General features: G+C 48.9%; 1 protein-coding gene across 3 annotated transcripts; it reads right to left on the bottom strand.

The window, feature by feature from the left end:
• Nucleotides 1-477: 477 nt before the first annotated feature.
• Nucleotides 478-26,605, bottom strand: ACCS (1-aminocyclopropane-1-carboxylate synthase homolog (inactive)). Of its 3 annotated transcripts, none has more exons than XM_068988225.1 (17): nucleotides 26,562-26,605; nucleotides 25,648-25,796; nucleotides 24,631-24,921; nucleotides 20,931-20,990; nucleotides 18,214-18,284; nucleotides 17,003-17,072; nucleotides 16,246-16,312; nucleotides 14,230-14,327; nucleotides 13,623-13,700; nucleotides 12,768-12,868; nucleotides 10,917-11,006; nucleotides 9,168-9,213; nucleotides 8,913-9,054; nucleotides 6,746-6,888; nucleotides 6,502-6,655; nucleotides 6,266-6,359; nucleotides 478-571 (listed from the first exon to the last, which is right to left on the bottom strand). In XM_068988225.1, exons 3-17 carry the CDS (start codon nucleotides 24,889-24,891, stop codon nucleotides 550-552), a joined length of 1,497 nt encoding a protein of 498 aa, XP_068844326.1. In that variant the 5' UTR covers nucleotides 24,892-24,921; nucleotides 25,648-25,796; nucleotides 26,562-26,605; the 3' UTR covers nucleotides 478-549. The 3 variants fall into 3 exon arrangements, with proteins under 3 accessions (XP_068844326.1, XP_068844327.1, XP_068844328.1); XM_068988226.1 differs by lacking the exon at nucleotides 26,562-26,605 and adding an exon at nucleotides 26,355-26,449; XM_068988227.1 differs by lacking the exons at nucleotides 25,648-25,796; nucleotides 26,562-26,605 and adding an exon at nucleotides 26,355-26,469.
• Between the last annotated feature and the right edge of the window lie 294 nt (nucleotides 26,606-26,899).

Raw genomic sequence — 26,899 nt, 5'->3', positions numbered from 1 at the left:
CTTAAAAGAGTAGAAATCATGCGAGGAATTAAGAGATGAGAAAGTATAGAAGCTGTGATATGCAATGCATATACATGCAGTGCAGGAGACCCCAGTTCTATTCCTGGGTCAGGAAGTTCCCCTGGAAAAGGGATAGGCTACCCACTCCAGTGTTCTTGGGCTTCTCTGGCAGCTCAGATGGGAAAGAATCCACTTGCAATCTGGCAGACCTGGGTTCAATCCCTGGGTTGGAAAGGTCCCCTGGAGGAGGGCATGGCAACCCACTCCAGTGGGTTCTGGCCTGGAGAATGCCGTGGACTGTATAATCCATGGCATCACAAGGAGTCGGACACGACTGAGTGACTTTCACTTTCACCACTCTTGGAGTTCTCTGCTGGGCACTTTTTGAAAGTGAGTTTACAACGAAGAAGCATTGCTAGTGTGGAGTTGAATCCCAGGCTTACCACTTCCTTTACATCATATCAGCTTGCAAGAATGGAGAAAGTTATATTCCCCGAGGAAGAAGACTCCGTGAAGGGATTATCCTGTTGTATTTGACGCTGGCTCAGCTTAAACAACACGGGCAGGCAGCCTGGTGGACCAGAAAACATCTATCAATACCAGAGCAAATATAATGAACTCTCTCAGAAGGACCCTGAGCTCACAGAAGAAGTAAAGAAAATATACAAGGAGCCAAAAGTGAAGGTGATGTGAGAAAACTGAGGGCTGACGTTACAGCGTGGGCAAACAGCACATGTGGGAAAACCCATGTAAAGCTATCAGCCTGAGGTGGAAGACTGAAAAAGAACTTGCTCAACATCAGTAGCAAAATAAATAAGCCAAAATAAAATAAATAAATAAGCTTGTCTATCCTGGTCTAGAGAATGGAAAAAGAAGAGTCTCTGCTGAGTCCTTAATTTCAAGCTTCACAAGGTGGCATTGAATGGACACTTCAGGCATGGTTCAGGAGGTTCCGCACCTGAAGAGTAACTTGCAGTGTTACCAACCCAGGTTGGTGACACCTGATGAAGGAGACAGAAATCCTCTCTGGAGGGTCACGCCCTCAATGCAAGCTGTCCAGGATTCTGACAGATCAAACCGAGACAAACAGCAGCTCACAATCTGGAATTACGAAGCACACAAAGAATACACCAGGCAGCAGGACTTACAAACAGCAGAAACTTCACCTGCAGAACAGAGAACTGGATTATGAGAAACAGATAGAAAATAAGGAAGTTTACGGTGCTCAGAGACTTCAGAGATGAAACACTAAATATCAGAAAGAAACAAGATGATTTTCCCCCAAAGGCCAAAGAGATTGAAGTACTAAATATAAAAATTGACCTTAAAAACGCAATGCATAAGCTAAATCATAGGTTAGACACAATTAATCAACTGAGATAGAGATCTGAATAAATAAATCAGAATGCAAATTCAAGGAAAAAACACACACAAGGAGATGGAATACAGGACAGGCAAGTTGAAGGGGTGGGGGGGGGGGGGGAATAAACGAAGAAAACGCAGAATATATCCAGAAGCAGGGACCGGAGTAAGTGCGGTGGGAGCAGTGCGCAAGGAGACGGTCGCCAAGATTCTTCCAGTATTGGACAAAGGAGATCATCTGTAATAGACGGACAAGAAGACTAACAGCAGACGCCTCAACAAAAACGAAAGGGGACTTCCCTGCCGGCCCAGTGGTGAAGAATCTGCCCGCCAAGGCAGGAGATGCGGGTTTGATCCCTGATCTGGGAAGATTCCCGCGTGCCACGGAGCGACAGGTCCATGCACCACAGCTACTGAGCCGGTGCTCTAGAGCCTGGAAGCGGCAACTATTGAAGACTACGCACCCTGGAGCCCGTGCTACCCAGCAAGAGAAGCCACTGCAATGAGAAGCCCGAGCACCACAACGAGAGGGCAGGCCCCACTTGCTGCACCTACAGCAAGCCCATGCATAGCAAGGAAGACCCAGCGCAGCCAGAATAAACAAATACATAGATCGTTTTTCAAAAAGAATAAGAAAGAAACACATTTTCAGACAAATACGAATAGGAAGAATCTACCATCAGCAAACCCTTCCTAACAGAGTATCTTAAGAGATGTATTTCAGGAAAAAGAATATTAAAACCAGAAGAAAGAACTGAGATGAAGTAAAGTGAAGTGAAAGCAAATGTGTTAGTCACTCAATCATGTCTGACTCTTTGCAACCCCATGGACTGTAGCCCACCAGGCTCCTCTGTCCATGGGATTCTCCAGGCAAGAATACTGGAATGGGTTACCATGCCCTTCTCCAGGGGATCTTCCCAACACAAGGGATCAAACCTGGGTCTCTCACATTGCATGTAGATTCTTTACCATCTGAGCCACCAAGATAAAAGAGATGAAATAAAGAAGTAAAGAGATGAAGTAGAGAGGTTATGAAATTGACAAACTCATGGGTAAATCAAAACAAATAGTCCTTGTATAAAACTATAACGATAACACATTGGAAATTAAAAACGAGGCATTCACCCCCATGTTCACTGAAGCATTATTCACACTAGTTGAGATACAGAAACAACCTGTCTATGGACGAAGAATGGATAAAGAAATTGGGGTATATTCATGTAGTGAAATAGTATTCAGCCATGAAAAAGAAGTAACTCCTGCCATCTTTGACAACACGGATGAACCTCAAGGGCATTTTGCTAAGTGAAATAAGAGAAATACAAATGTTAATACTGAGTGATCTTTCTTAGAGGAGTGTGTGAGTCACTCAGTTGTGTCCAACTCTTTGCTACGCTATGGACTGTAGCCCCCCCAGGCTCCTCTGTCCATAGGATTCTCCAGGCAAGATATTGGAGTGGGTTGCCATTTCCTTCTCCAGGCGATCTTCCTGACCCAGGGAATCGAACCCGTGTCTCCTGTGTCTCCTGCATTAGCAGGTGGGTTCTTTACCACTAGTGCATCTGGGAAGCCCTGTTATTTTATATGGAATCTAAAAAACAAAACAAACACACAAAAAACTCAGCTTATAGACACAGGGAAGAAAATGGTGGCTGCCAGAGGTGGGGGTGGGGAGAGGAAGAACTGGGTGAAGGGGTGAAAGGCAAAAAGAAAAAAATGGAAATGTTGTAGCAAATACCCATATATCCACCATCTATATATGCCATTACTATTTTACAGTACTTGTCACATGTCTATCTATCTATTTCCTGATCCATCATTTTTCTGTTACATTTCAAAATAAGTTGCAGATATCAGCAGTTCCATCTGAATATTTTATTGAATGTATATAATGAACTAGAGATCAATATTTTGCAGTTCTTATTTCTTATGAGATAAAATTTATGTATAATAACATGCACATATTTTGTACTTTTTCTTTAAATTAGGGAATAACAAGAGCTTTGGCAGATGAAGGGCGAAAAGTAATGGCAGAAGAAAGGAGAAAAATGATTTTTCCTTCATACAAAAATTATACCTCCCCTATACTCATATAAACACCTTAAAAAAAGAAATTAAGTTAGGAAACAAATATGCAACAGAAAGAATGAACAAAAGTAATAATTCCTCATGAATAACTCATAAACTAGTAAAACTGATTTAAAAAGACATTATAAGACTTCGTGATAAAAATAAATGTAGAACAGAAGTCACCAATATGAGGAGTAGACGGGGGGATATTACTATATGAAGAAAAAAAAAAGAATGTACTACTCATATATATAAACATATAGACCTCAAAATATCAAGGTGAGTGATATAACCCAGACCCCAAAGTGAACAAATATATAATTCCTTTGACCTGGAAACTTTAAGCGTGGAACTAGAAGTCAGAATAGCATTTGCCTGTAGGGGATTAGCAGTCCATGAGGTCACAAAGAATCGAACATGACTTAGTGACCAAACAACAGCAACAGGGGATTGAGAGACTTCAGTAAGAGCTTAAAGGAATTTATACAGTAATGGCAGTGTTTCACATCACAATGGGGATATTGGTTACATAGATGTATATATTTGTCAAGGCCATTGAGTCTTACAATGAACATCTGTCCAATTCACTGTAGGTAAACTTTACCACATTTTTAACAAATCAATAGAATGCAATGTTTAAGCTGAAGCTCAAAAGACTTTTAAGAGCAGTACTAGACCTAGATGGTATTTTTAACTCTCCTAGGGCTTTCCCTAAGTAGAATTTTTTATTTTACTGTGTACAACTTTCATATGGTTTTAAAAAACAAAAAGCATTAAAGACAAACCCAAGAAAACCAAAAAAAGTGAAAGGAAAAAAAAAAATTCTCACCGCTGTTTTTGTTTCCCATCCTCCCAATTCCCCTACCCTGTAGGCAAATACTAGTCTTAGTTTCTTTTGAATTCTTTTTCAGACTCTGTAAGCAAAAACGAAGGCCTTAAATTTTGACTTAGGGTGGTGGAGTCTGAGAAAACATGATGTCAAACCTTAAATATCCTGTTGAGAATCATGTAGGCTTAGAACTGTTGTTAGAAATGTTCACATCAGAACTGGAAATTCTGTTTGACCTGGCCTTCATCCAAACTGGGGTCATGACTTTTCAAAACACAATTTCCAGGAGTAAAGAACCTGCCTGCCAATGCAGGAGATGTAAGAGACTCAAGTTCGATCCCTGGGTTGGGAAGATCCCCTGGAGGATGAAATGGCAGCCCGCTCCAGTATTCCTGCCTGGAGAATCCCATGGACAGAGGAGCCAGATGGGCTACAGTCTATATCACAGACTCAGACACAACTGAAGCAACTTAGCACGCACACAACCTGACTTGGAATCTTGGCTCTGCTGTTTTTGTCGGTATGTGACTTTGGGAACGTCATTTCATCTATTTAGGACTCAGTTTCCTCATCTCCAGCTTCCCTGGTGGCTCAGATGGTAAAGAGTCTGCCTGCAATGCAGGAGACCTGGGTTCAATCCCTGGGTCAGGAAGATCCCCTGGAGAAGGAAATGGCAACCCACTCCAGTGTTCTTGCCTGGGAAAATCCCATGGACAGAGGAGCCTTGCAGGCTACAGCCCATGGGATTGCAAAGAGTCAGACACAACTGAGCGACTTCACTTTCCTCATCTCTAAAATGGAGGGTGATAATGCCAGCTTCCCAGTGTGGTTAGAGTTAGGAATGCTACCTGTAAATCACCCCACGTGGTGTCCCAGGCATACAAGGCATTCACGTAAAGACAGGGCAGAGGGATCAATCAGTGAAAGGCTGCTGCTGCTAAGTCGTGTCCGACTCTGTGCGACCCCATAGACGGCAGCCCACCAGGCTCCCCCGTCCCTGGGATTCTCCAGGCAAGAACACTGGAGTGGGTTGCCATTGCCTTCTCCATCAGTGAAAGGCAGGAAGAGGAAAAATCCTAACCCACAGAGCACAGTTTATAGAAAGTGAACGCTGATTTCACCAACATGCTCTTTACAGAGGAACGAGGAAAGAGACGGCTTTTCCAAACAGGAGCACCAGCACCAGAGAAGGGGCCTCAAGTGAGCAGCGGTTCAGAAAGCTCCTTTGGGCTCGGAAAGAAAGCATCCCTGGGGATGGGGTGGGTGGCCCTTTCATGCTTAGGGGGGGAAAGGCCAGCCTGGGACAGCTCGTCCCCTGAGCAGTTCAGGGCCCCTGATCTCCCTGCAGTCATGGCAAGGTCACCCTGGCACAGCATCAAGGGTAAAGGGAGCTCCTTGCCAGGAAGACCGCACCCTGGAGACAGACGCCCCGCCCGGCTCCCCCCAGGGGCCCGTTCACTTCATCCCAAGCGGAGGCTGGTCCCGCGTCCTGGTCCCAGGTGTGCTGTAGGCCCCCACATCCTACGTGCAGGGAGAATAACCTGAACATAACAGAGCTGAATTCCTTTCTCCTGGTACTTTGGAAATTATCACTCTTTTCTCCCTTGGGGGGCGTGCTCTCTCTGACATGTGTTGTTCCTTTGATTTGTTTCCCTGGCAATAAAGACAGAAGACTGAAGGCACCATCAGAAGGAGGTACAGGTTGTTTGTTTTCACGTCCTGGGGTGCCGAGGGCTGCGTGAGGCACAGTCACGACTCCTCCGCCGTTCCGTAAATGACTCACAGCAGAGGCTTCTAGTTTTTCCCTGTTTCATTTTAATAGCAGGAGAGAGGGGGTGGACCACAACTTAAGGCGCATCTCACTGCCCCCGGGGAGAGCAAGGAGCAAGGATTCTTCTTCGAGGGCAAAGCTGAGAAGGGTATCTGCCTGGCAAATGGCTTGTCCAGCATCAGTCTTCACAGTGGCTGTGGGGCCCTGTGGCCACGAGGCAGTGACCAGCTCACCTGTGGGGGCCTTGTGGCTCCTGGATCTGGCGGGGAGGGGCGCCGTCTGCCAGCTGGGCTTGGCCCTCAAGCACCTGTCGGACCCTCTGCATCCCTGGGAGGTGGGAAAGCGGGAGTGAGGGTCAGCATGGATGCTGGGCGGGTGCAGACCAACCAGCTCGGGCTGCCGGGGCCCCAGTGGGGCCAGAAGTGGGAGGGCGGGCTGAAGGGCACGGTCAGGAGGCGAGACCGCTCACCCAGGCGAAGCCGGTGGGTCTTGTCGGAGAAGACCAAGCGGAACCAGCCAGGCTCTTTGCACTCGAAGGCTTTGCCGAAGGACAGCAGCACCTTGTTCTCCAAAAATCGCCTCCAGAGTAGCACCTCCTCCTCAAAGGTGGCCTCGGGCAGGTACTGGGAGGGGTGAGAGGAGCTCGGGATGCTCGCCTGCTGGAGGGAGCTTTCCCATCACCACCCCACCACCTGTATTTCCACCTGCGTCACCTTCCTCAAGTCGACCCAGATGAAGAAGCCGGCCCCATGGCTCACAAAGGGGATACCCAGGGCCCGGAGGTCCTCTGAGACATAGGTGTGGGCAGCCTTGAGCCGGGCGTGGTTTTCCGGCAGATACACTTGGTTGATCCAGTCTGCGTGGGTGAAACAGAAGCCAGAAGATCAACCTCCCGTCAACCCTCCACTGTGTCCCGAGAGCCGGAGCACTGAAGGGCCACAGCCCGGAGCTGCCCAGACTGGGTGAGCCCCACCCTGCTGACTGATTGGGGGTGATGGGAACAGTCAGTGAAAAGCACCTTAAATCCAGGTATTCAGCCATTCAGGAGCCCCCAGAGTCCCTCAGGACCCAGACCCTCACCAGAGGTGCACCCATTACACAGTGACACTTCTGAGTCACCCAGGCCGAGGCCCAGATCTCAGTGTGGCCACTGATGAGGTGTGGAGCCTTGGACAGCTTCACCTCCCTGATCCTCCCCATGTTGTGACTGACCTTTATTTGCAGTGTCCAGTTCGATGAACTGTAATATATACATATATTTGTGTAAACCAACCCCCGCCCCCCCCCCAACACACAGGCAGGCTACCGAATAGTTTCCTGACCCCAAAGAACACCCTCATGCTGTTTGAAGTCACATCACCCCCTTCCCTATAACTGCTGGTCTATTCTCCATCACTGTAGTTTTGGCCTTTTCCAGAACATGACGTAAGTGGAATTGTACAGTAATCTTTTGAGACCGGTTCCTTTCACTCAACACAATGCCCTTGTGCTGGGTCATCGTGGGCGTTAGAGCAGCGCAGTATCCCACTGTGTGGGTGAACCGCAGTTTGCTTCTCCATCCATCTGCGGAAGGACGCTCGGGTTGTTTCCAGTTCGGGGTGATTATGAATAAAGCAGCTATTAACATTCATGGAGAGGCTTTTTGTGACCATGAGGGCAAAGGTCTCCCTGGGCCAGGAAGATCCCCTGGAGGAGGGCATGGCAACCCACTCCACTACTCGTGCCTGGAGAACCCCATGAACAGAGGAGCCTGGCGGGCTACAGTCCATGGGGTTACAAAGCGTTGGGTGCAACTAAAGCGACTTAGCGCACACGCAAGGGCAAATATCTCGGAGTGGGGTTGCTGGGCCATTTGGTAAGCGTGTGCTGAGCTTTATAAAGAACTGCCCAGCTGTTTTCCAAGGTGACCGTTCCGTCTTACATTCCCGCCAGCAGCAAATGACAGTTCCAGCTGCTCTGCGTCCTCACCAATACTTGATACTATCACTATCTTTTTAAATGTAGCTACTACCGCAGGTGTGTAGTACCTGGTCCTTGTTTTCCTCATCTATAAAACAATGGGGAAATTACAGGTACACCTGCTTCTGAGGATTCTGGGGAGGGGCGAATGAGATGATGCATCGAGAGCATCTTGCAGGGCTCAATGAATGGGGGCGATTACAGGTAACCTTTCTATCTGAACTCACTCTCTGAACCCAGGAACAGAACCGATCTGCATAGAAAGATATACTTCCATTATAACAATTTTCCCATAATAGTGTCTGCTCTTTTCCCAGGGCTCACAGCTAAGAATAACGAGTTCACATTGATTAAGTGCCTGCTATATCCCAGGCGCCATTCTAATTGAATGACAAATTTCACCATCCCTACAAGATGGGGTCCATGATGATCCCTGCTCTGCAGATGAGAAACTGAGGCTCTGGGAGGTGAAGGAATAGGCCACGTAGTCAGGAAGTGATGGAGTGGGGCATGAACCCAGTCTGGGCTCAGAGCCAGCACTCTCAACTGCTACTGCTAAGTCACTTCAGTCGTGTCCGACTCTGTGTGACCCCATAGACGGCAGCCCACCAGGCTCCCCCGTCCCTGGGATTCTCCAGGCAAGAACAACTGGAGTGGGTTGCCATTTCCTTCTCCAATGCATGAAAGTGAAAAGTGAAAGTGAAGTTGCTCAGTCGTGTCCGACTCTTTGCGACCCCATGGACTGCAGCCTACCAGGCTCCTCCGTCCATAGGATTTTCCAGGCGAGAGTACTGGAGTGGGGTGACATTGCCTTCTCCGATCACTCTCAAACACCACCCTAAATTCGTCTCGTGGGAGAAGTATCCACAACCCCAGGCCAGTCCCTCCCGCAACCTCAAGGGGCCAGGCCCAGGCAGTCACCACGGTCCCGGAGCAGCTGTGCCATCTGATACTGGACCAGGCCACTGAGGCCATGATAGCGGCAGAGGGAGGCCACCGCCGTGGCCACGGCCCGGTTTTCTGTGTACAGCGTGCCGAAGCGGAGCCCAGACATCCCGAAGTCCTGCAGGAGACAGGCACCGTGGGCGGTGGCCAGCCCTCCCAGAGGAAGCCGGCTCCACCCACCTCTCTGCCCTCCCACCTCCCTGACACCCCCGAGGCCAGCCAGGAACCCACCTTGCTAGTCGCCCACATCACGTGGGTCCTCTGGGGGTCAGGCAGCCTGCGGAGAGCACAGCATGGGAACAGAGGCAACACAGATCCACGGGAGCTCACAGGATGAGTTGGTCAAATGAGGAGATGTATGGACGAACCTGATTTCATCTCCTGACTCGCTAATTCCTTTACATGCCTTACAGCAGGGGTCAGCCAACTGCAACCCACAGGCCAAATCCATCCTTCTGTCTGTTCTTGGAATTGAAGCTTTATAGGGGAACAGCCACACTCTTTCACATACATACCATCCAGGGCTGTTTTTATACTATAATGCCAGAGTTGAGTGAACAACCATATGACCTGTAAAGCTTAAAATATTTGCCATCTGATCCAAAAATATTGCCAACCTCTGATACAGAGAATAGTTCAAGCATCACTTCCTCAAACAGAGCTCATCTGACCACCTCCCTGTAGACCAGGCCAACTGGGTACCCCAAGCCGATCCTCTGCTGTCTCCACAGACACCTACTTTTTAATCATCAAATGATTAGCTATGTATCTAGTTGCTAAAGCTTGTAGAAATATAAGGTCCACAAAAGAAGGGCCTGTGTCTCTCTTGCTCACTGACATATCTCCAGCACAGCACAGCATCTGGACCACAGTAGGCGGCAAGTCCCTGTCTCTCCGAGTCTCAGTCTCCTAACCCCACGTGCCGTCCACTTGGCAGAGCCTTGTGAGGACTGACTGAACAGAGCAAAGGAAAATGTTAAGGGACCATTGACTGAAACCACCCTAGCCAGGCAGGATAATAGCCACTCGTGTGAGTTATCTCACAGCAAGAGAGAGGTCCTGATCAAGGACCTGATCAACTGACAAGCTACTGCCTGCCAGAAGAATCTGGGAGCGGCCGAAAGGAGGGAGGAAACACCAGCCCATAATATGTCCTTCCAGCCTCCCAGAAGCCCTCACGCTGGAGATCATCTTGATTGAGAGATGCTCATGCTGCCAGGGAGGAGCTTGAATTGAACCAAAAACGGGCACAAGCAAGATGACTGGCCAGAGAGAACCCAGAAAGCTAAGCCCATCACCATAAAACCCGAGATATTGAGCAACGTGGCAGAGCGCTTCTCCTGGGTCCCTATGCCCTGCTGGTCTCCTCCCAGGCGCCCCTTCTCAATTAAGTTTCTTGCTTTGTCAGCATGCGTGTCTTCTCGGACAATTCACTTCCAAGTGCTAGGCACGAGCCCACTCTCGGGCCCTGGAAGGGGTCCCTCTCCCAGACACAAAGGGACTCAGCAGGGCTGAAAGGTCTAAACAAACATGGAACCGTCAGAATCCCTGAATGCTGGATATGCGGGCTTGACAGATGACCTGCTCCAAGTGATCTCACAGGTGCTTTGCCTACACATGCCTGACTCAAGAATAAATCTAACTTGACTCAAACTGCATCTAAGAAAAAAAAAGCTCCGATAGCTGGCAGGGCTTGGCACACGCAGGGAGCCCCAGGAGTATTTGCTGAGTGAATGAAAGAAAATGGAGCCACTCTGGAGATGAAGGCAACAGCAGAGAGGCCCATTTCCCACCCTCCCAACCCTCCCTCATGGAATCCTAAGACCCTTCCTTGGAGCTTTCAGAAACCCCAAAGAACAGTTAGAAAACCAGTGACTGGCCCCGCCTCCCTTCTTCTCCTTGGGGGATCTGAAGACTGCAGGATTAGCAGGAACGAAGAGGAATTGCCCTGCGGGGGCAGGGCTGAAAGAGTCATCTCACCTTTCCAGGCTCAGGACACTGCGGTACCCAGCAGACTCCTCAAACACGGACAGCATGTAGACCTCGTCCACCATCACATGCAGCTCATGCCTGGAGGGCAGGTGTGGGGAGGGTGGGGGTTGTGGGGAGAGAGCTTGGTTTGTTGGTTAAATGTGCCCCCCCCCAGGGGAAACAGGGGAAACAGTGTCAGACTTTAATTTTTTGGGCTCCAAAATCACTGCAGATGGTGACTGCAGCCATGAAATTAAAAGATGCTTACTCCTTGGAAGAAAAGTTATGAACAACCTAGATAGCATATTCAAAAGCAGAGACATTACTTTGCTGACTAAGGTCCGTCTAGTCAAGGCTATGGTTTTTCCAGTAGTCATGTATGGATGTGAGAGTCGGACTGTGAAGCAGGCTGAGAGCCCAAGAATTGATGCTTTTGAATTGTGGTGTTGGAGAAGACTCTTAAGAGTCCCTTGGACTGCAAGGAGAGCCAACCAGTCCATTCTGAAGGAGATCAACCCTGGGATTTCTTTGGAAAGAATGATGCTAAAGCTGAAACTCCAGTACTTTGGCCACCTCATGTGAAGAGTTGACTCATTGGAAAAGACTCTGATGCTGGGAGGGATTGCGGGCAGGAGGAGAAGGGGACGACCAAGGATGAGATGGCTGGATGGCATCACTAACTCAATGGACGTGAATGTGAGTGAACTCTGGGAGTTGGTAATAGACAGGGAGGCCTGGTGTGCTGCGATTCATGGGGTTGCAAAGAGTTGGACACGACTGAGCGACTGAACTGAACTGAACTGAGGGTGGAATTGGAGAAGGCAATGACAACCCACTCCAGCACTCTTGCCTGGAAAATCCCATGGATGGAGGAGCCTGGTAGGCTGCAGTCCATGGGGTCACTAAGAGTCAGATACGACTGAGAGACTTCGCTTTCTCTTTTCACTTTCATGCATTGGAGAAGGAAATGGCAACCCACTCCAGTGTTCTTGCCTGGAGAATCCCAGGGACAGGGGAGCCTGGTGGGCTGCCGTCTATGGGGTCACACAGAGTCGGACATGACTGAAGTGACTTAGCAGCAGCAGCAGGGTGGGATGGCAGTGAGTCAGAAATCCAGAAGGACCACAGTCTACCCCAGGGTTACCCAACTTGCTTTTTCCAAGAATATCCATCTTCTGTCTTTTCTTTTTTTTTTCAAACAGAGATGACAGTGGGGCTTTTGAACCGCTGTGAGGGGAGGCAGAGCCCCCAGGCACCCCTACAGGGGGACACAGTTAGGTGTGAGACACTTAAGTGTCTCAGATGGTAAAGAACCTGCCTGCAATGCAGGAGACCAAGGTTCGATCCCTGGGTTGGGAAGATCGCCTGGAGAAGGAAATGGCACCCCACTTCAGTATTCTTGCCTGGAGAATTCCATGGACAGACGAGCTGGGGGTGCTATAGTCCATGGGATCACAAAGAGTCAGAAACGACTGAGTGACTAACACTCACACCTAGTTAAGTACAGACAGACCCAGATTCACAGCTGGCTCCACCCCTCACTCTGAGGCTCAGTCAACTGGGATAAAGACAGTATCTGCACCTAATAGACTGCTGAGAGGATCGCATGAGCGAGAGCATGAGGGTTAGCAGGGGCCTGGCCCCCAGAACGGGCAATAAATGACAGTTGTTACAAAAAAGAGAGAACCAGCATCCCACCAGAGAACTGCTCCCCGCCCCACCCCCGACTCTCCTGCCAGGAAGGATAGAAGCAGGTAGGAACCTACAGTGGGGTCAAGAGGGCAGCAGGCACCACACCAAGGCTCACATCAGAACCCTAACCTGTCCCAGGCTTTGTGGGGTGAGCGTGGGGCATCTCACCTCTTGGCAAACTCCAGGTACTCCTGCAGCTCCCCTGGGGAATAGACGTCACCCAGAGGATTCTGGGGGTTGATGAGGATGAGGCCTTTGACCTTCACACCCTGAAACATCAGCAGGGCAGGAGACCTTCAGCTCCTCCCCGAGGCCGCAGAGTCCCACCAGACAGGCCGGGCACTGGGCAGGATCCCGGGGAAATCTGTTCACCACTCAACATGAAATGAAGAAGACCAAAGAATCATATCTGCAGCATCGTATCAGTTATAAAAGAAAACAAATGCAGAGACCAAAGCTCAGAAGGAAATATGTCCAAACACCAGTAGAAGTTGCCTTTGTTGGTAGAAATATGGGTGGAAGGTCGTGCTTTTAAAATTCCCACAGTGGTCATGTATGACTTTTATGACCAAGGTTAAAAAAGATTAAAAAAAAAAAAGATAGATTGATAGATTTCTGAAAAGTGGACTGGATAGGAACCACTGGTCTCTTTCATTCTTCAGGATCCCCTCAGAGCGAGGGGGCTACCTATTCAAATTACCAGAGAGATCGTTGAACCACAGACTTGTAACCTCCATGCTTGACCCACTGAATCAAAATCAGGCTGAGCAGGGGGTAGTGGTTTTAATCAGGCTCCCTGGTTGATTCTTTGCACACCGAGAGTCTCAGGGATTTTCTCCAGTGGGAAGACCTCTGTGGGCAGGCTCCTTCTTGACCCCGAGAATGGTTCCATGCTTCCACCCTATCCCCATCCCCAACACAGAGTTTCAACCCTTCTCCCTAGGAGATCAGTCCGCGGGAAGGGGGCCCTGCCCTGCTCAGACCCACCCACTTCCAGCCTTGGGTTTAATGTGATCCCCAGACCTCAGAATTAGCTCCTTGCAGGGCCATCTCCAGCTTCTCCACTGTGAGCTGGAAGGGGCGCGTTTCCAGCCCAGTGACCTGAAAGAGAGCCACAAAAGCCACCCGCCAGATTCAGTCACCTCGCTCCGGACCAGAAGGCGGGGGTCTCACCTCCCCACTGTCGTCTCTAGCCTCCTCTTAGGACAGTCTCAGAAAACACAGGATGTGAGGGGTCACTTCCTTCTCACTGCTACCCGCACATACATCAGGTCAGGGACAGCCTCACAGCTCTTAGGTTTGGAGAAAAGCCCCCTGAGGCCCTCTGACTGGGGTCCCTGAGCTTCCATGTGGAGATCTGCTCTGCCCTGTTCTCACCCCCACCGTTTCTGTGTGGTCTCCCTGGGATGCCCTTGGCTTCTACATGGACCCTAGGGATCTCAGAGCTGAAACAGGTCCCCAGGGCGCCCAGGCAAGGGCAGCCATGGCCAATGGGCCCCATTCTCCTTCTGGCCACAACCCCAGAGCCCATGGCATGCACTTCCTCTCAGGACCACGGTCAAGTTCAGAAGCAGAAACATCCTGGCCTACAGGAAGGCCCAGGCCCACCGGGGGTCCCAGAAACTCTTACCTCACTGTCCAGATAGACACAGACCAGCCGAACGTTGCCATAGAGATACACGTGCTGCGTGATGGCTCCATAGTAAGGGGCAGGGATCAGGAAAGCCTCTGGGGGCAGGAGTGAGCCAGGGCCTGTCACCCTCTGGCCAGGATGCCCAGAGGCCCCATCCACTGAACCCCCATGCCTCTCTAAGCCTTCAGTGTCCTTGGGGAGCATGCTTCCTCTCTTTCAGCTCCCAAAACTCTTTCTAAAGCTTGGATCCGCTGAGATCAGTCCCTTTTCCAATAATTAGTAGCTAACATTTATTGAGCACTTACTATGTGCAAGGCTCTGTGCTAAATACTTTCTAATCTCATTTGATCATCACAGCCACTCTGTTATTATCTTAACTGTACTGATGAGCAAACTGAAACTTAAGTCCCTCAGAAGCACAGGACACGCTGGGTCACTCTGAGGACAGATTTGGAACCAGGAGTCGAGACTGCAGGGCGATGGTCTGGGTTTGACCAATGGATACACTTGACAGTGGCTAGAACTGCCCAGAGGCAGGACGTGCTGCTCCTGGAGGAGTGGGGGCACTGAGCCAAAGGCTGAGACCACCAGGGTGGGAGGGGGTGTCATGCAGAAGACGCTGTGGACGGGGGTTGATGAGATGATGTCCAAGGTCTGCTCTAACACAGAGGTGAAGGCACCGCCCCAGTTCTGCAGCGGTCACACCGGTCAGGCTGAGCTCCTCAGCCTTCCCTTCAGCACAACCCCCTCCCACAACTCCCAGGTCTGGAAGGAGTGGCCTTTGTCCTACATGTCCCCTCCGCTGACCACAGGGATTGGACCAGAGGTAGACAAATGACCCCCGGAGCCAATGCACCGGCTGGCCAGACAGCCATCACGTTCTCTGTATCTCGAGACTTTGCTCCAAGAAGCAAAGACCCTTGTGAGATGAGAATGAGCACTCGAATGCAGAGGTCATGGAGTCAGAGCTGGGTCAACAACCCGGGGCCCTACAGAGTTGAGGATGGTCCAGAAGAAGAGGGAGGGGGACCGCACACGTCAGGGACAGACAGAGAGTACGTGCTTCTCCTACTCTTGATTGTCCTCGAATGGGTAGGAAATTGCCTGTTACATCCTTCAATGAATCTTTCTTTTAGGTTCAAATTATTACAGCTCTCTGTGTGATTCTGAGAAGTAACTCAACCCCTTGGGACTTAATCTCCTCATCTGTTAAATGGGAATAAGCCCAGAACCTATCTCATTGAAGTTATAGTGGGGATTAAATGACAGACTGTGCCTAGCCTTAGACCAGTGCCTGAAACATAGTATGTGGTCAATAAAAGCTACTAATAGTAGTTTAGAAGTTAAGCTAGTGTGAGCTGGCCTCCGTTCCTGGCAGCCAACAACCCTGACCATGGCTACGGACAACATGTCCTTGACATGACCGTGGCTCTTGCAATAGGCGCTGCTGGCTAGCCAGGCAACATCCACTCCTAAGAGAGCACACAGATTTTTCAGCTATGACTAGCAAGGAATCCAAGGAAAGCGGACCTTCCCCCAGCCGCTGGGGATGAAGCAAGTTCGGCTTAAACCAACCAGGGTTCTCCTACTCTTTGCCAGGGACTGCTTTGTGAGTCCGTTCTGGCCAGAAAGTTGAAAGGGACTCTCCTGGAAAAGAGTAGACCCATTTCCTCCCTCCCCTCAAAAAAGAGACAGGCAAAGCACAGCCTCCCTCTCTTCCTGCTTCAGGACACGCTGTGACGTGAGGCTGTGGGTGCCACTGGTGAGAGCGAGGAAAAACCAAGGTCGTCACGGAGGCAGAGCCCAGAAGCCTGGCATCACCTTCATTTCCCTGGAACTGCCAACCCATGCTGTCTTGTCAGGGCACTTAGCTCAGCCCCCCGCGATGGTCTAACAGTCTATTAGGGCAAAAGCATCTGATGCAGCCCTCCAGGCCCAGCAGCTGGGGTTGGCGAGGGGTGGGGGAGGTGGCAGGGTAGGGGGGCTGCAGGCCCAGGGCCAAGGTCTACTCACCCCCCGCCTCACACAGCACCGTGGCCAGAGCAGAGAAGAGAGAGGCACAGCCATTCAGAACCACCACCTGAGGGCGACAGGTCCACGGGACCAAGATGAATCTGTGTGGGAGGGAGCCTGCAGCCTGGATCCCGGGGGCACAGAGGCAGGGCCAGGCCACAGCTCGGGGGGCCCACCTGGGCACTGTCACAGCAAAGCCATGGGGGCCCCCGCAGGCCCCTCCTGACTAACAGCCGAATCCATCTGTGTGGCTCATTTGTGAGGACCCTGTTCCAGATCCCCTGAGCAAGCAAGAGGGAGCTGGTCACTCAGAGAGTCCGGCCCGAAGATGTGGAGGCAAAGAGGGGCCACAGGACAGAGCAGGGCAGAAATTACGCTGCTGCTGCTGTTTAGCTGCTAAGTCACGTCTGACTTCTTTGTGACTCCATGCATTACAGCCCACCAAGCTCCTCTGTCCATGGGGTTCTCCAGGCAAGAACACTGGAGTGGGTTGCCAGGCCCTCCTCAGGGGATCCTCCTGACCCAGGAATCTGAAAGTGTCTCCTGCCTGGCAGGCGGGTTCATGACCACTGAGCCACCTGGGAAGTCCTGCAGAAATTATACCCAAACTCTAAACATCTAGGGTGAGGAGAAAGAAGGGAGGGGTGTCTTCCTAATTTCCATATCAAAACTAACTGACCCCACCAGACCCCTGGTCAGCCAGAAGCTGGGGAGGGAGCAGAAGAGGGGGAAAGAGCAGAGGAGGGGAGTAACTCACATTCTCCGGTTTAAGGGGTGCGGGGCTTCTGCAGTAGAAAGACAGGAACCTGGCCACTTCCTCCCGGAGGCTGGAAATCAGACAGACAGACAGCAGTGACTGTCAGCGGGGCCTGAACTCCTCCCCAACCCCTTCCATCCCAAAGCTCCTCTGGCGCATCTTCAGGCATCCACTCCTTGGCCCCCACCTCCCTTCTTGGCCCCAACACTATCCACATGCATGGAAACTTTTAGTCCAATAGTTGTAGGACACCCTACCTACCTAATCAGCAGACTGTAGGAATATCACAAGTAACACTCTCTATGTAGATCTAGCTAATAGTAATAATAATAATAACACACTATCATAAAAAATGTATAATGTATAACAACATAATTATTATAACAATAACTATTATCATAGTTATTGCTAACATTTACAAGCATTTACCTTATGCAGGTATTAGAGAATTTTCCTCAATCTTCATAAAACTCCTATAACACAACTACTACTATTCCCATTTTACAGACAAAGAAACTGAGGCTTGAAGAAATTAGGTCATGTGCTGATTAGCAGCAGAGTCCACACTCAAGCCCAGTGGTCTGACTCTAGGGCCACCATCCTCATTATTACAAGAGCAGGTGCCTTGGAATCACCCTTGGAATCAAGTCCTGCTCCAGCACTAAATCCTTAGGACTGCATCTGGCCCTAGTAAGTGCCCAACAAATATAAAGGCTTATTAGTTTCATTTATCATCTCCCATCTTACCAGCAGCAGGAGTTCCCAAGCTGATTCTGGCTCCTCTAAATAAAGCTACTGAGAAACTGGGAATAAAGACTCCTGGCCTGAAGGCCCTTCCCGTGCCTCAGACTCAGAGAGACCAAGTCTGGGGGCCTCTGAGCGGGGGTGGGACAGGCAGGAGGCACCAGTTCTCTGCAGATGCTCAACGAGACCCTGTGACCACCAGCTCTCCAGGACCAGGCCTCAGCCCAGGGCAGGCTTTCTCAACCCAAGCCTGTTGATGTTTGGGACCAGATTATTCTTTGCCATGCAGGCCATCCCAGGCATTGTAGGGAATCTAGCAGCATCTCTGACTTCTCCCCAGTAAAAGCCAGCAGCATCCACTCCCCCAAGTTACAAAAACCAAAAATGTTTCCAGATGTTGCCACATGTCTCCTGGGAAGCAAAACCACCCTGGAGGTGAGAACCACTGGCCCACAGGTCCTACTTACAACAGATGTCCCCTCCAGTCGGGGTACTGCAACAGGGCCGGCTCCACGTGCAGCATGTCGCTCTGACTCAGCTGGGGACAGAGAGGGGACAGCAGGACTGAGGGCCACACCCGCTCATGGGCGCCCGTATTCACACAGCACTGGGGCCTCTCAATCCAAGGGCTGCTCATCGGAGAACAGGGGCAGGGGCAGGGGCAGGCCAGGAACAGCATTCTCATGCCCATTCTGCAGATGAGGAAACTGAGGCTTAAAAATGTCAGGTGTGGGAACTCCCTGGCAGTCCAGTGGTTAGGACTCCTGGCTTTCACTGCAGCAGGCCCAAAATTCCATCCCTGATTTGGGAACTAAGATCTACAAGCCATGCAGCGTGGCCAAAACCAGTCAGGTAGCTAGGCAACGGTACAGTGCTAGCGAGTAGAGAGCTGAGATGAAGCAGAATCTCTGACCCTAGTCCAGGGCTCTTTATACAATACGCCACCTAGCAAAACCAGAGGGTCGATTTGTAGAGGCAGATCAGCTCCTCGGCCCTCAGCTCCTCTGCGGGGTGGCGGAAGAGGCCCCAGAATTGGGTGCCCTATTTTGGTCTTGGTTCTGAGTCCTGGAGGGACTCAGGCCACTCTCCTCCTGCAGCCTCAGCTCAATCTCACACTTTGGAAAATGCGGCCATCTCCAGACCACCTCCACTGCCCCGGTGCTGGGTTAGGGGCTCCATGGCATCCTGCACACAAAGTCGAGGAAAGGCAGGAGCCGCAGACGGTGGAACAAAAAGGAACAGAGGGAATCAGCCATGTGTCCACAACTCCACCCTCCTCCTGTTCTCCCTCTCTCCTGAGAGCCACGCTGTCCAATACAGAGGCCGCTGGCCACTGTGGTTCCTGGCTCCTTACGTGTGACTCTCCTGAAGGGAGACGCTGCATTCTGAAGACGTGTATGAAATAAGTACATAAAACATGGGGCTACCCAGGTGGCTCCGTGGTAAAGGACCCGCCTGCCAATTCTTGAGTTTGAACCCTGGATCGGGAAGATTCCCTGGAGGAGGAAACGGCAACCCGCTCCAGTATTCTTGCCTGGGAAATCCCATGGACAGAGGAGCCTGGTGGGCTACAATCCATGGGGTCGCAAAAGAGTCAGACACGACTTAGCAACTAAACAACAGCAGCAGCAACATGTAAAATATCTCATTAATAATGTTTAAGTTGATTACATGTTGAAATGGCCAAATTTGAGATATATTGAACTGTATAAAATACATGATGAAAATGAATGTTACCAGTTTCTTTGTACTTGTTTAATAGAAAAATTTTAATTGTATATGTGGCTTACATTTTATTTCTACTGGATGGCGCTGAGCTGCCTTAGAGCAGGGAGATATCTTTGGTAGAACAGGCTCTTCAAGTCCTCTGCCTGTATCCCTCTCCTATCACGGCTCAGACGTTCCCCTTTGGAAACATGCTCGTTTGGGTGAAGTACCACTCTTTCCACAGCCCCAGACTCTGCCCCCTAGGCCTTAAGAGACAGGTGGTTCCCGTGGTTTGCTAGAGATGGCTCTCACTAGCTCAAGAAACCTGATTATTCTCTCTATACGTGAGTGGGCAGGGAGAGCAAAGGGCAAGGGGCAAAATAAGGGTAGGCGATTAAGAGGTCCAAACTACTAGGTACAAAATATGCTACAAGGATAGACTGTACAATATGGGGAATATAGTCAATATTTTATAGTAGCTATGAATGGAATATAATCTTTAAAATTTTTCTTAAAATTAAAAAAAATTTTAACTAAAAAATCATTAAAAAATTGTGCATCACTGTTATATACCTATAACTTAAATAATACTGTGTAGCAATTACACTGCAACTTCTGCTAAGTCCCTTCAGTCGTGTCCGACTCTGTGCAACCCCATAGACGGCAGCCCACCAGGCTCCCCCGTCCCTGGGATTCTCCAGGCAAGAACACTGGAGTGGGTTGCCATGTCCTTCTCCGATGCATGAAAGTAAACTTCAAGTTAAATAAATAAAATAATGTGATTATTACATTTTCAGCAATTTTTCAACATGTGCTAAAAACCAGTCATTTTCAAAAATGAAATTACATAAACTATATAGATATTATGTAAGTCAATCATAGTAAAAACAAACATAAAAACATATGTAAAAATCATAGTAAATCAAATCATAGTAAAAAGAAAGGGAAAAGGTACTCAGACAATACTGCTTATGGTCGACATTATCCACTTGGCTCCCATCTGGGCTCCGGGGGCTTTTCCCGGCCAGGTGTCCGCATGGTGGGGCCAGCACATGATGGTGCTGTGCGCCTCTCTTCCCAGCTCTGCGTACACTGAGAGTACAGCACGACCCAGAACCAGTCACAGTGGGGGCATGTGCACTGTGGGGGACTCCGCAAAAGCTACAGATCGGACCTCTCCTGCCCCAGGGCCAGTTGGTAAACACTGACCACACGTCACTGAGTGTCTCCCCCTGAGAGCAGGGACCCAGCATGAGGGGCTGAGGCGGGAAAGAGCCAGAAGAGGAGACGCAGCAGAATCAAGAGTCGCCCCAGACGGCAGAGAACGTGCTCCCCAAGGCAGAGCTGGGTCTCCTGACTCCAAGACTGGGGCAACTGAGGCAAGCAGCCGGCTCTCCGGAGGGAGCATTCCAGGGAATCCCAAAGAAGACAGCCCCTCGGAGCTGCGGATGCCACTCAGAGGTGCAGTGGGACTTACCCGTCTGGACAGCAGGTCAAAGCAGAGTTTGTTCTCACTGGTGCCCAAGTTAATGATGCCCTGGAGGTGAGAGGTACAGAGCCACGTAAGCACAGCAGAGGGTGCCAGCAGAAGGCTCCAGGAGCGCACAAGGCAGCGAAGTGGAGCTCTGCAATCTCGACCTTCCCACCACCCCACCCGGTCTTTGCTCAAGCGCTGCCCTCCACAGGGTTCCCTGATCGCATCTCCCCATTTCTAAAGCTCTGTGCAAATGCCTTCTCCTCCAGGAAGCCCTCCTTAAAATCCCACCTGCAGGGGATCTTTTCTTCTTCGGGACCCCAAAGCGCTTTAGCTGTCCCCGTTGAGAGCACTGGTCAGTTTTCATCCCAGGTCACAAAGCCTGATGTACAGGCTTTCTCTCCCCTACAACATGGGAAGGTCCCTGAAGACACCACATGCCCAAGACACACACTGAATCTCTCAAGAGGCTCAGCTTACAGGCTGCCAGAATGTGTACACAATAAACTGGTGCTCTGGCAGGAACAGGAAGAAGGGTGATTGATTATACAACAAGAAGAGGCCCTGGGCTGGTGGAAATTCTCCCTGGGGTGGGGACCCACGCCACATTACACAGCATGCAGATTCCACACCCATAAGGCACTGTTTTCATAGGACAAGGAGGAGGGCAGGCACAGCTCAAGTTGCCCCTTGGAGGGTCCCTGAAAAGACTCATGCACAGCTAATTCCTGACCCCGAAGGTATTAGAGGGGATGGGGAAGGAGGCAGGATGAAAGAGTAGAGCTTCACTGCGCTCAGCTTATGACAAATAAAAGGCAGTGCTTCTTCACGCCCCGGGGAGAAAACCTATAGGATCTTCCCTACCACCAATCCATCGCCGAATCCTGTCTCTTGTACCTGCAGATACAGGCACAGTCCAAGCAGTTCTCCTCCACTGCTAAGCCACCAGTCTCTCTTGTCTACATTACTGCAATAGCTTCCCTCCTTCCTTTCCTGATCATTCCCTCATCCCCATTCTCCCCGAACTGAATCTCCATCCAGCAGTCTGAGTCATCTTTTTAAAAGAAAAATCAGATCCCATTGCTCTCCCTTTGAGCACTTTCCATCCCATCTGGTCTAAAATCAGAAGCCTCACCATGTCCCATGAGGCCCTACAGATCTAGTGCCAGCCCTGCCCCCATCTCCTTTCTGACCTCACGCCAGCCTCCAGCCAGTAAGCCCCTCTGCTGTCCCTTGACCCGCTCTGGGGACTTTGTTCTGGCTGTCCCCTCTGCCTGGAATGCTTTTCCCCCGGATAACTACAAAGCTCACTCCCTGTGACAGGCAGCCTCCAAGATGGCCCTCAGTGACCCCCTGAGGGTGTTCAGGGCCTTGCGTGATCCCTTCTCCTTGAGTGTGCATAGACCTAGTGACCTGCTTCTAATGAACCAAACATGCAGAAGTGAGGGGATGTCACTTCCAAGACTAGGCTACAGTCTGTGGCTCCCATCTTGGGCACTCCTCATCTCTCATTCTCTCTTTCTCTCTTGGATCGCTTGCCCCAGGGGAAGCCAGCTGCTGTGTCATGAAGCAGCCCCATGGAGAAGACCATGTGGGAAGGAACCGAGGCCTGCCAATAACCATGTGAGTGAGTGCGGAAAGGGATCATCCTCCTGCCCACTCTGTAATCATGTGAGTGAGCCTGGAAATGGATGATTTCCCTGCCCCACCGAGTCTACAGGTGAGACCACAGCCCCAGCTTCATCACAACTTCCCAGAATATCTTCAGCCTGAAGCACCACTCTGATTCCTGAATTCCAGAAACTGTGATCTGTTTCTTTTAAACTGCTAAGATCTGAAACACTTTGTTACACAGCAAGAGATAACCAATACAATCTCTTACTTTTTCCAGGTCTCTGCCCCAATGTCACCATATTAAAGTGGCCTTCTGTGACCACGTCACCTAAATGGCAACATCCCCAGCCCACCCCACCAGGCTCTGTCTTATTACCCTGCTTTATTTTTTTCTACAACACTAACCACAAAATATTTTATATATTTATGTCTGTTCACTGCCCATCTCCCATATTATCTTATAAACTCCATGAGGGCAAACATGGCTGTAATTCTGGCATATAGAACAGTGCCAGCACCTGGCACATGGTCAATAAATAAAAATTATTAAAGGGTTATTTGTGCCAGCTCTCTGTGCTCTGAAGTATTACTAGTAATAATTTATAATAACAGGTAATAATTAGTATAATATCAAATTATAATATAATATATAAATATATTATAAATAAATAAGTAAATAAATATTATAATATATTCTATTTATTTATTTTATAGATAATATACTTATTATATTTAATATAATATAATTATATATAATTTATAAAATATATATTTATAATATATAATATAAATACAATAAATAATAAAATGAAAATATAATTCTATTATATGATATAATTTAAAGATATCAATATATTATATTATATTAATATGTAATATAAACATATTATATATATAATAATATTAATATAATTATATATTATAGAATAAATAATAAAAATGAATAAATAAAAATATATTGATATATTATATATAATTATATATAATATAATCTTATTATATAATATATTGTTATATCATATTAATATATTATAGATTATAAATTATATATTAACATATTATATTATATCATTATATTAATACATATTAATATATACTAATAAATTATTAGTATATAATAAAGTATTTTATATATTAATACAGTATTAATATATTATATATAATATATAGTATTATATAATATGTAATACATTATATAATATATAGTAATAAATTATTAGTGTGCAATAAGTTGTTATATATTATATTAATATATTGTATGATTATATATTATATTATACATAATATATTATAATAATATATATGTTAGATTTAATATATAATCATAATATATCATATATTATAATTATAATATATAATATTACACTATTACTACAATAACTAATAATTAATAGTAATAATTTATAATAATAAAGCATATTATAATTATAACAATTTTAATAAAATATTATAATTATAATATAATATATTTTATAATATTTACTATATTATAAGTATTTAATATAATAATTAATAATTAAAATATGTTTATAATAATTGTATTATTATAATATGTAGTAATTGTTTTATTATAATAATACATTTATGATAATAGCAGTTACCACTTATTGAATGCTCTATGTGAAGCACTGTGCTAATAATTTACATACCTGATAACATTTAGTTGTGACAGTACAGAATATAGCAGGTATTATTACCCCAATATAGAGATGAACTGAAGTTCAAAGACTTTAAGTAGTTAGCTCAAGAATATACAACTTGAAAGTGCAACCCTTTCAGCCTGAACCCTAGTTCTGTCCCAGCTCTAAAGGTGAATAGTTGGGCTGTGGACCAGAAGCCATATAAGAGCACTCCCTGGTTATTGAATTCCTCCCCCACAAATCAAGTTTCCCTTAATTATAAGCGGGACACTTTCTGATTCAGGTAGTATATTGGGACCTCTCTAAGCAACACTGGAAACCCCACTGGGAGTCAGAAGTCCATGACTCTAACGTGACAAGAGCAAGCTGGGTGCTGCCTTATCGTTCAAGGTAGGGTGCCTTCCCCTAGTTCTCTCCTGGGTCCCGGTGGGGAAGGAGGCGTCACTCACACTGGGGTTCTTGTCCTCATCATATTCATCCATGTGGTAGGTCCTGTAGCCCTCCTCCGCTGAATCCCAGAACCATTTAATGATGCTTCCTCTAGAGGACAGGTAGGGGCTGCTGGAGGGGAGCATGGCAGCAGGGTCACCCACTCCGTAGAACTTCAGCGGCTTCTGGTCGGGTTTTCTGGAGCATTCTCTTTCCAGACCATCTCCCTTGTTACCGGGCAGGCCCTGTATGGAGTCTGAATCTGGACAGGCGGTAGTCATCCTGGATTCCTTCTGAGGGAGGGTGAACTTCTGCAGAAAAACAAAAGCATTCAATCTCTGATCTGATCAAAGACCTTCCATAGTACCAAGCATCAAAAATGAACTGTTAGGGGTGCGGGGGGCTTCCCTGGAGGTCCAGCAGTGAAGACTTCCCTTTCCAAAGCAGGGAGGTGAGGGTTCAATATCTGGTGGGGGGGGGGGGCGCCTAAGATTCCACATGCCGTGTGGTTTAAGAAACCAAAATTTAAAAAAATAATAATAATATAACAAGTGCAATAAAGACTTAAAAAGTGGTCCGCATCAAATACAAAAAATCTTTTAAAAAATGAACTGTGAGGCATGGGGCCCTCCCCCTTCTCTGTCTCCTCTTCCTTTAAGTTTATACAGTTATCACTTCCTGTGTCCCCTACTAGTTGCGACCATGTGTGCATTCGCTTCAAGGCATCAACCCTACTAAAGATTTACAGGCAGAGGGTTTATTTGCTACTGTATACAACTTTAACTAATGGCCACTTCCGCTTGCTTTCACTTTTGGAGAAGTCTTTGATTCTGCAGGCTAAAGTGTCACCAGCTTCTTTTTTCCCTTCTTGCTGATCTCAATTAAAAAAAAATTTTTTTTTTCTGACTTAGAGCAGAAAGGGCCTGGAGTCCACGGGTCTTGCGGTGACTGATGTTGACGACTTGGAGCAGACAATGGATGAGGCCTGAGAGGAGGGAAATGGGGGTCACTGCAAGTGCAGGGACCCGGGGCAGCGCCTAGAATTCCATCTTCACTCCCAAAGTGGGGCAGTTCTGGCCTCAGGGAGAGGCTGGTCTGATCCTGTGCTCTGATGTGAACTCCACTTTCTAAGCCAGTGTCCTCTTGGGCAAAGTGGGTGTAACAGTAACTATTCCATACGGTAGCCCTGGTGAGGACAGAAAAATATGAGTTAGTGTAAATGGCTTAGAACAATCCTGACTCATGGCCGAAGTTCAGTAAGTTATATTTACTGATATTATAAAACTCCCTGCCAATTTCCCTAGTCCTGATGCCCAAGCCTCACAACAGCCGATGATGGGGGACCAACCAGCGGCTCAGAAACGCACGGGGGCTGCCGGGTTAAATTTTGCTCCATGAAGTCATTTCTAGGTCCTCCCCCAACTGACTGGGCCTCCTGAGCCTTAACTCGGATCACCACCCCCCACTCCGCCTTAATCCCCCTCCCCGCAGCCTTGGACGGGAGAGTTCAGAGCCGGACACCCACGTGGCCGGCCTCGGAGATCCGCGAGAGGGCGGCCAGGGCTGGGGGCAGAGAGCAAGGCCCCTGCAGGCGGCGAGTGCCCGCGGGGGCCGGCTCCCGCTCTCCGGGAGGAAGTGAGAGTTGGGGCCGAGGGCTTCGAGACGGAAGGGCCGGGACTTGTGCACAGAGACCTCGAGCCCGAGCCCCCACGGGCCCTCCTGCTCTGCAAAGCGGGGATCGCACCTCCTCGGCGGAGCTGAAGGCGCCGGCACCCAAGGCTCCGGGGACGCGCGGTCTGTGTCCTCCCCCGGACGCGTCCACCGCCGCTGAGCGGGGCGCACCCGGGCCCAGGCACCCGCACTCGGGCCAGTCTGCGCAGTGGGCGCACGAGGGGCCGCACCATGGGGCTGGGGGCCCCCCAGAGCCTCTCTCCCAGAGACCGGCTCCCACCTTTGGCCGCCCAAGCCGGAGGGAAAGCCAGGGAAGGGGAGGCGGCCCCGGCCTAAGCCGGTCCAGGAAGGGGCGGGCGCCCGCTGCCACCGCCCGCGCTCTACGGCCTCGGCGCGCTGACCGCCTTCCCGACCAGGTCTCCCCGCCCCACAAACGCCGGCGCCTTCCTCTGCCTCCAGGCCTTAGCTTACCCATTTTAAGGCAGTTACCAGGGTTACTGGGCAAATAGATGCCTGGTTGGGGCCTATGGAAAAGCCTTTAGGATTAAGGCGTGTGCATCCTTAAAACATCCTTCTGCTGAGAGAGCTTTTGACCTGAGTTTGTCATTTCTCCTCCTC

Source organism: Capricornis sumatraensis, chromosome 16, assembly GCF_032405125.1.
Source record: "Capricornis sumatraensis isolate serow.1 chromosome 16, serow.2, whole genome shotgun sequence".
Classification (NCBI taxonomy): Eukaryota; Metazoa; Chordata; class Mammalia; order Artiodactyla; family Bovidae; genus Capricornis; species Capricornis sumatraensis.
This window is presented reverse-complemented; position numbering and strand designations above follow the sequence as displayed.

Bases quoted from the DNA above. Each gene is read 5' to 3' on its own strand.
- ACCS (XM_068988225.1), bottom strand. From the start codon at position 24,891: ATGACTACCGCCTGTCCAGATTCAGACTCCATACAGGGCCTGCCCGGT. The intron at 20,991-24,630 runs GTGAGTGACGCC...TCTCACCTCCAG, and splicing joins ATGAGGACAAGAACCCCAGT to GGCATCATTAACTTGGGCAC. The intron at 9,055-9,167 runs GTGGGTTCCTGG...TGTCTCCTGCAG, and splicing joins TGATGTGGGCGACTAGCAAG to GACTTCGGGATGTCTGGGCT.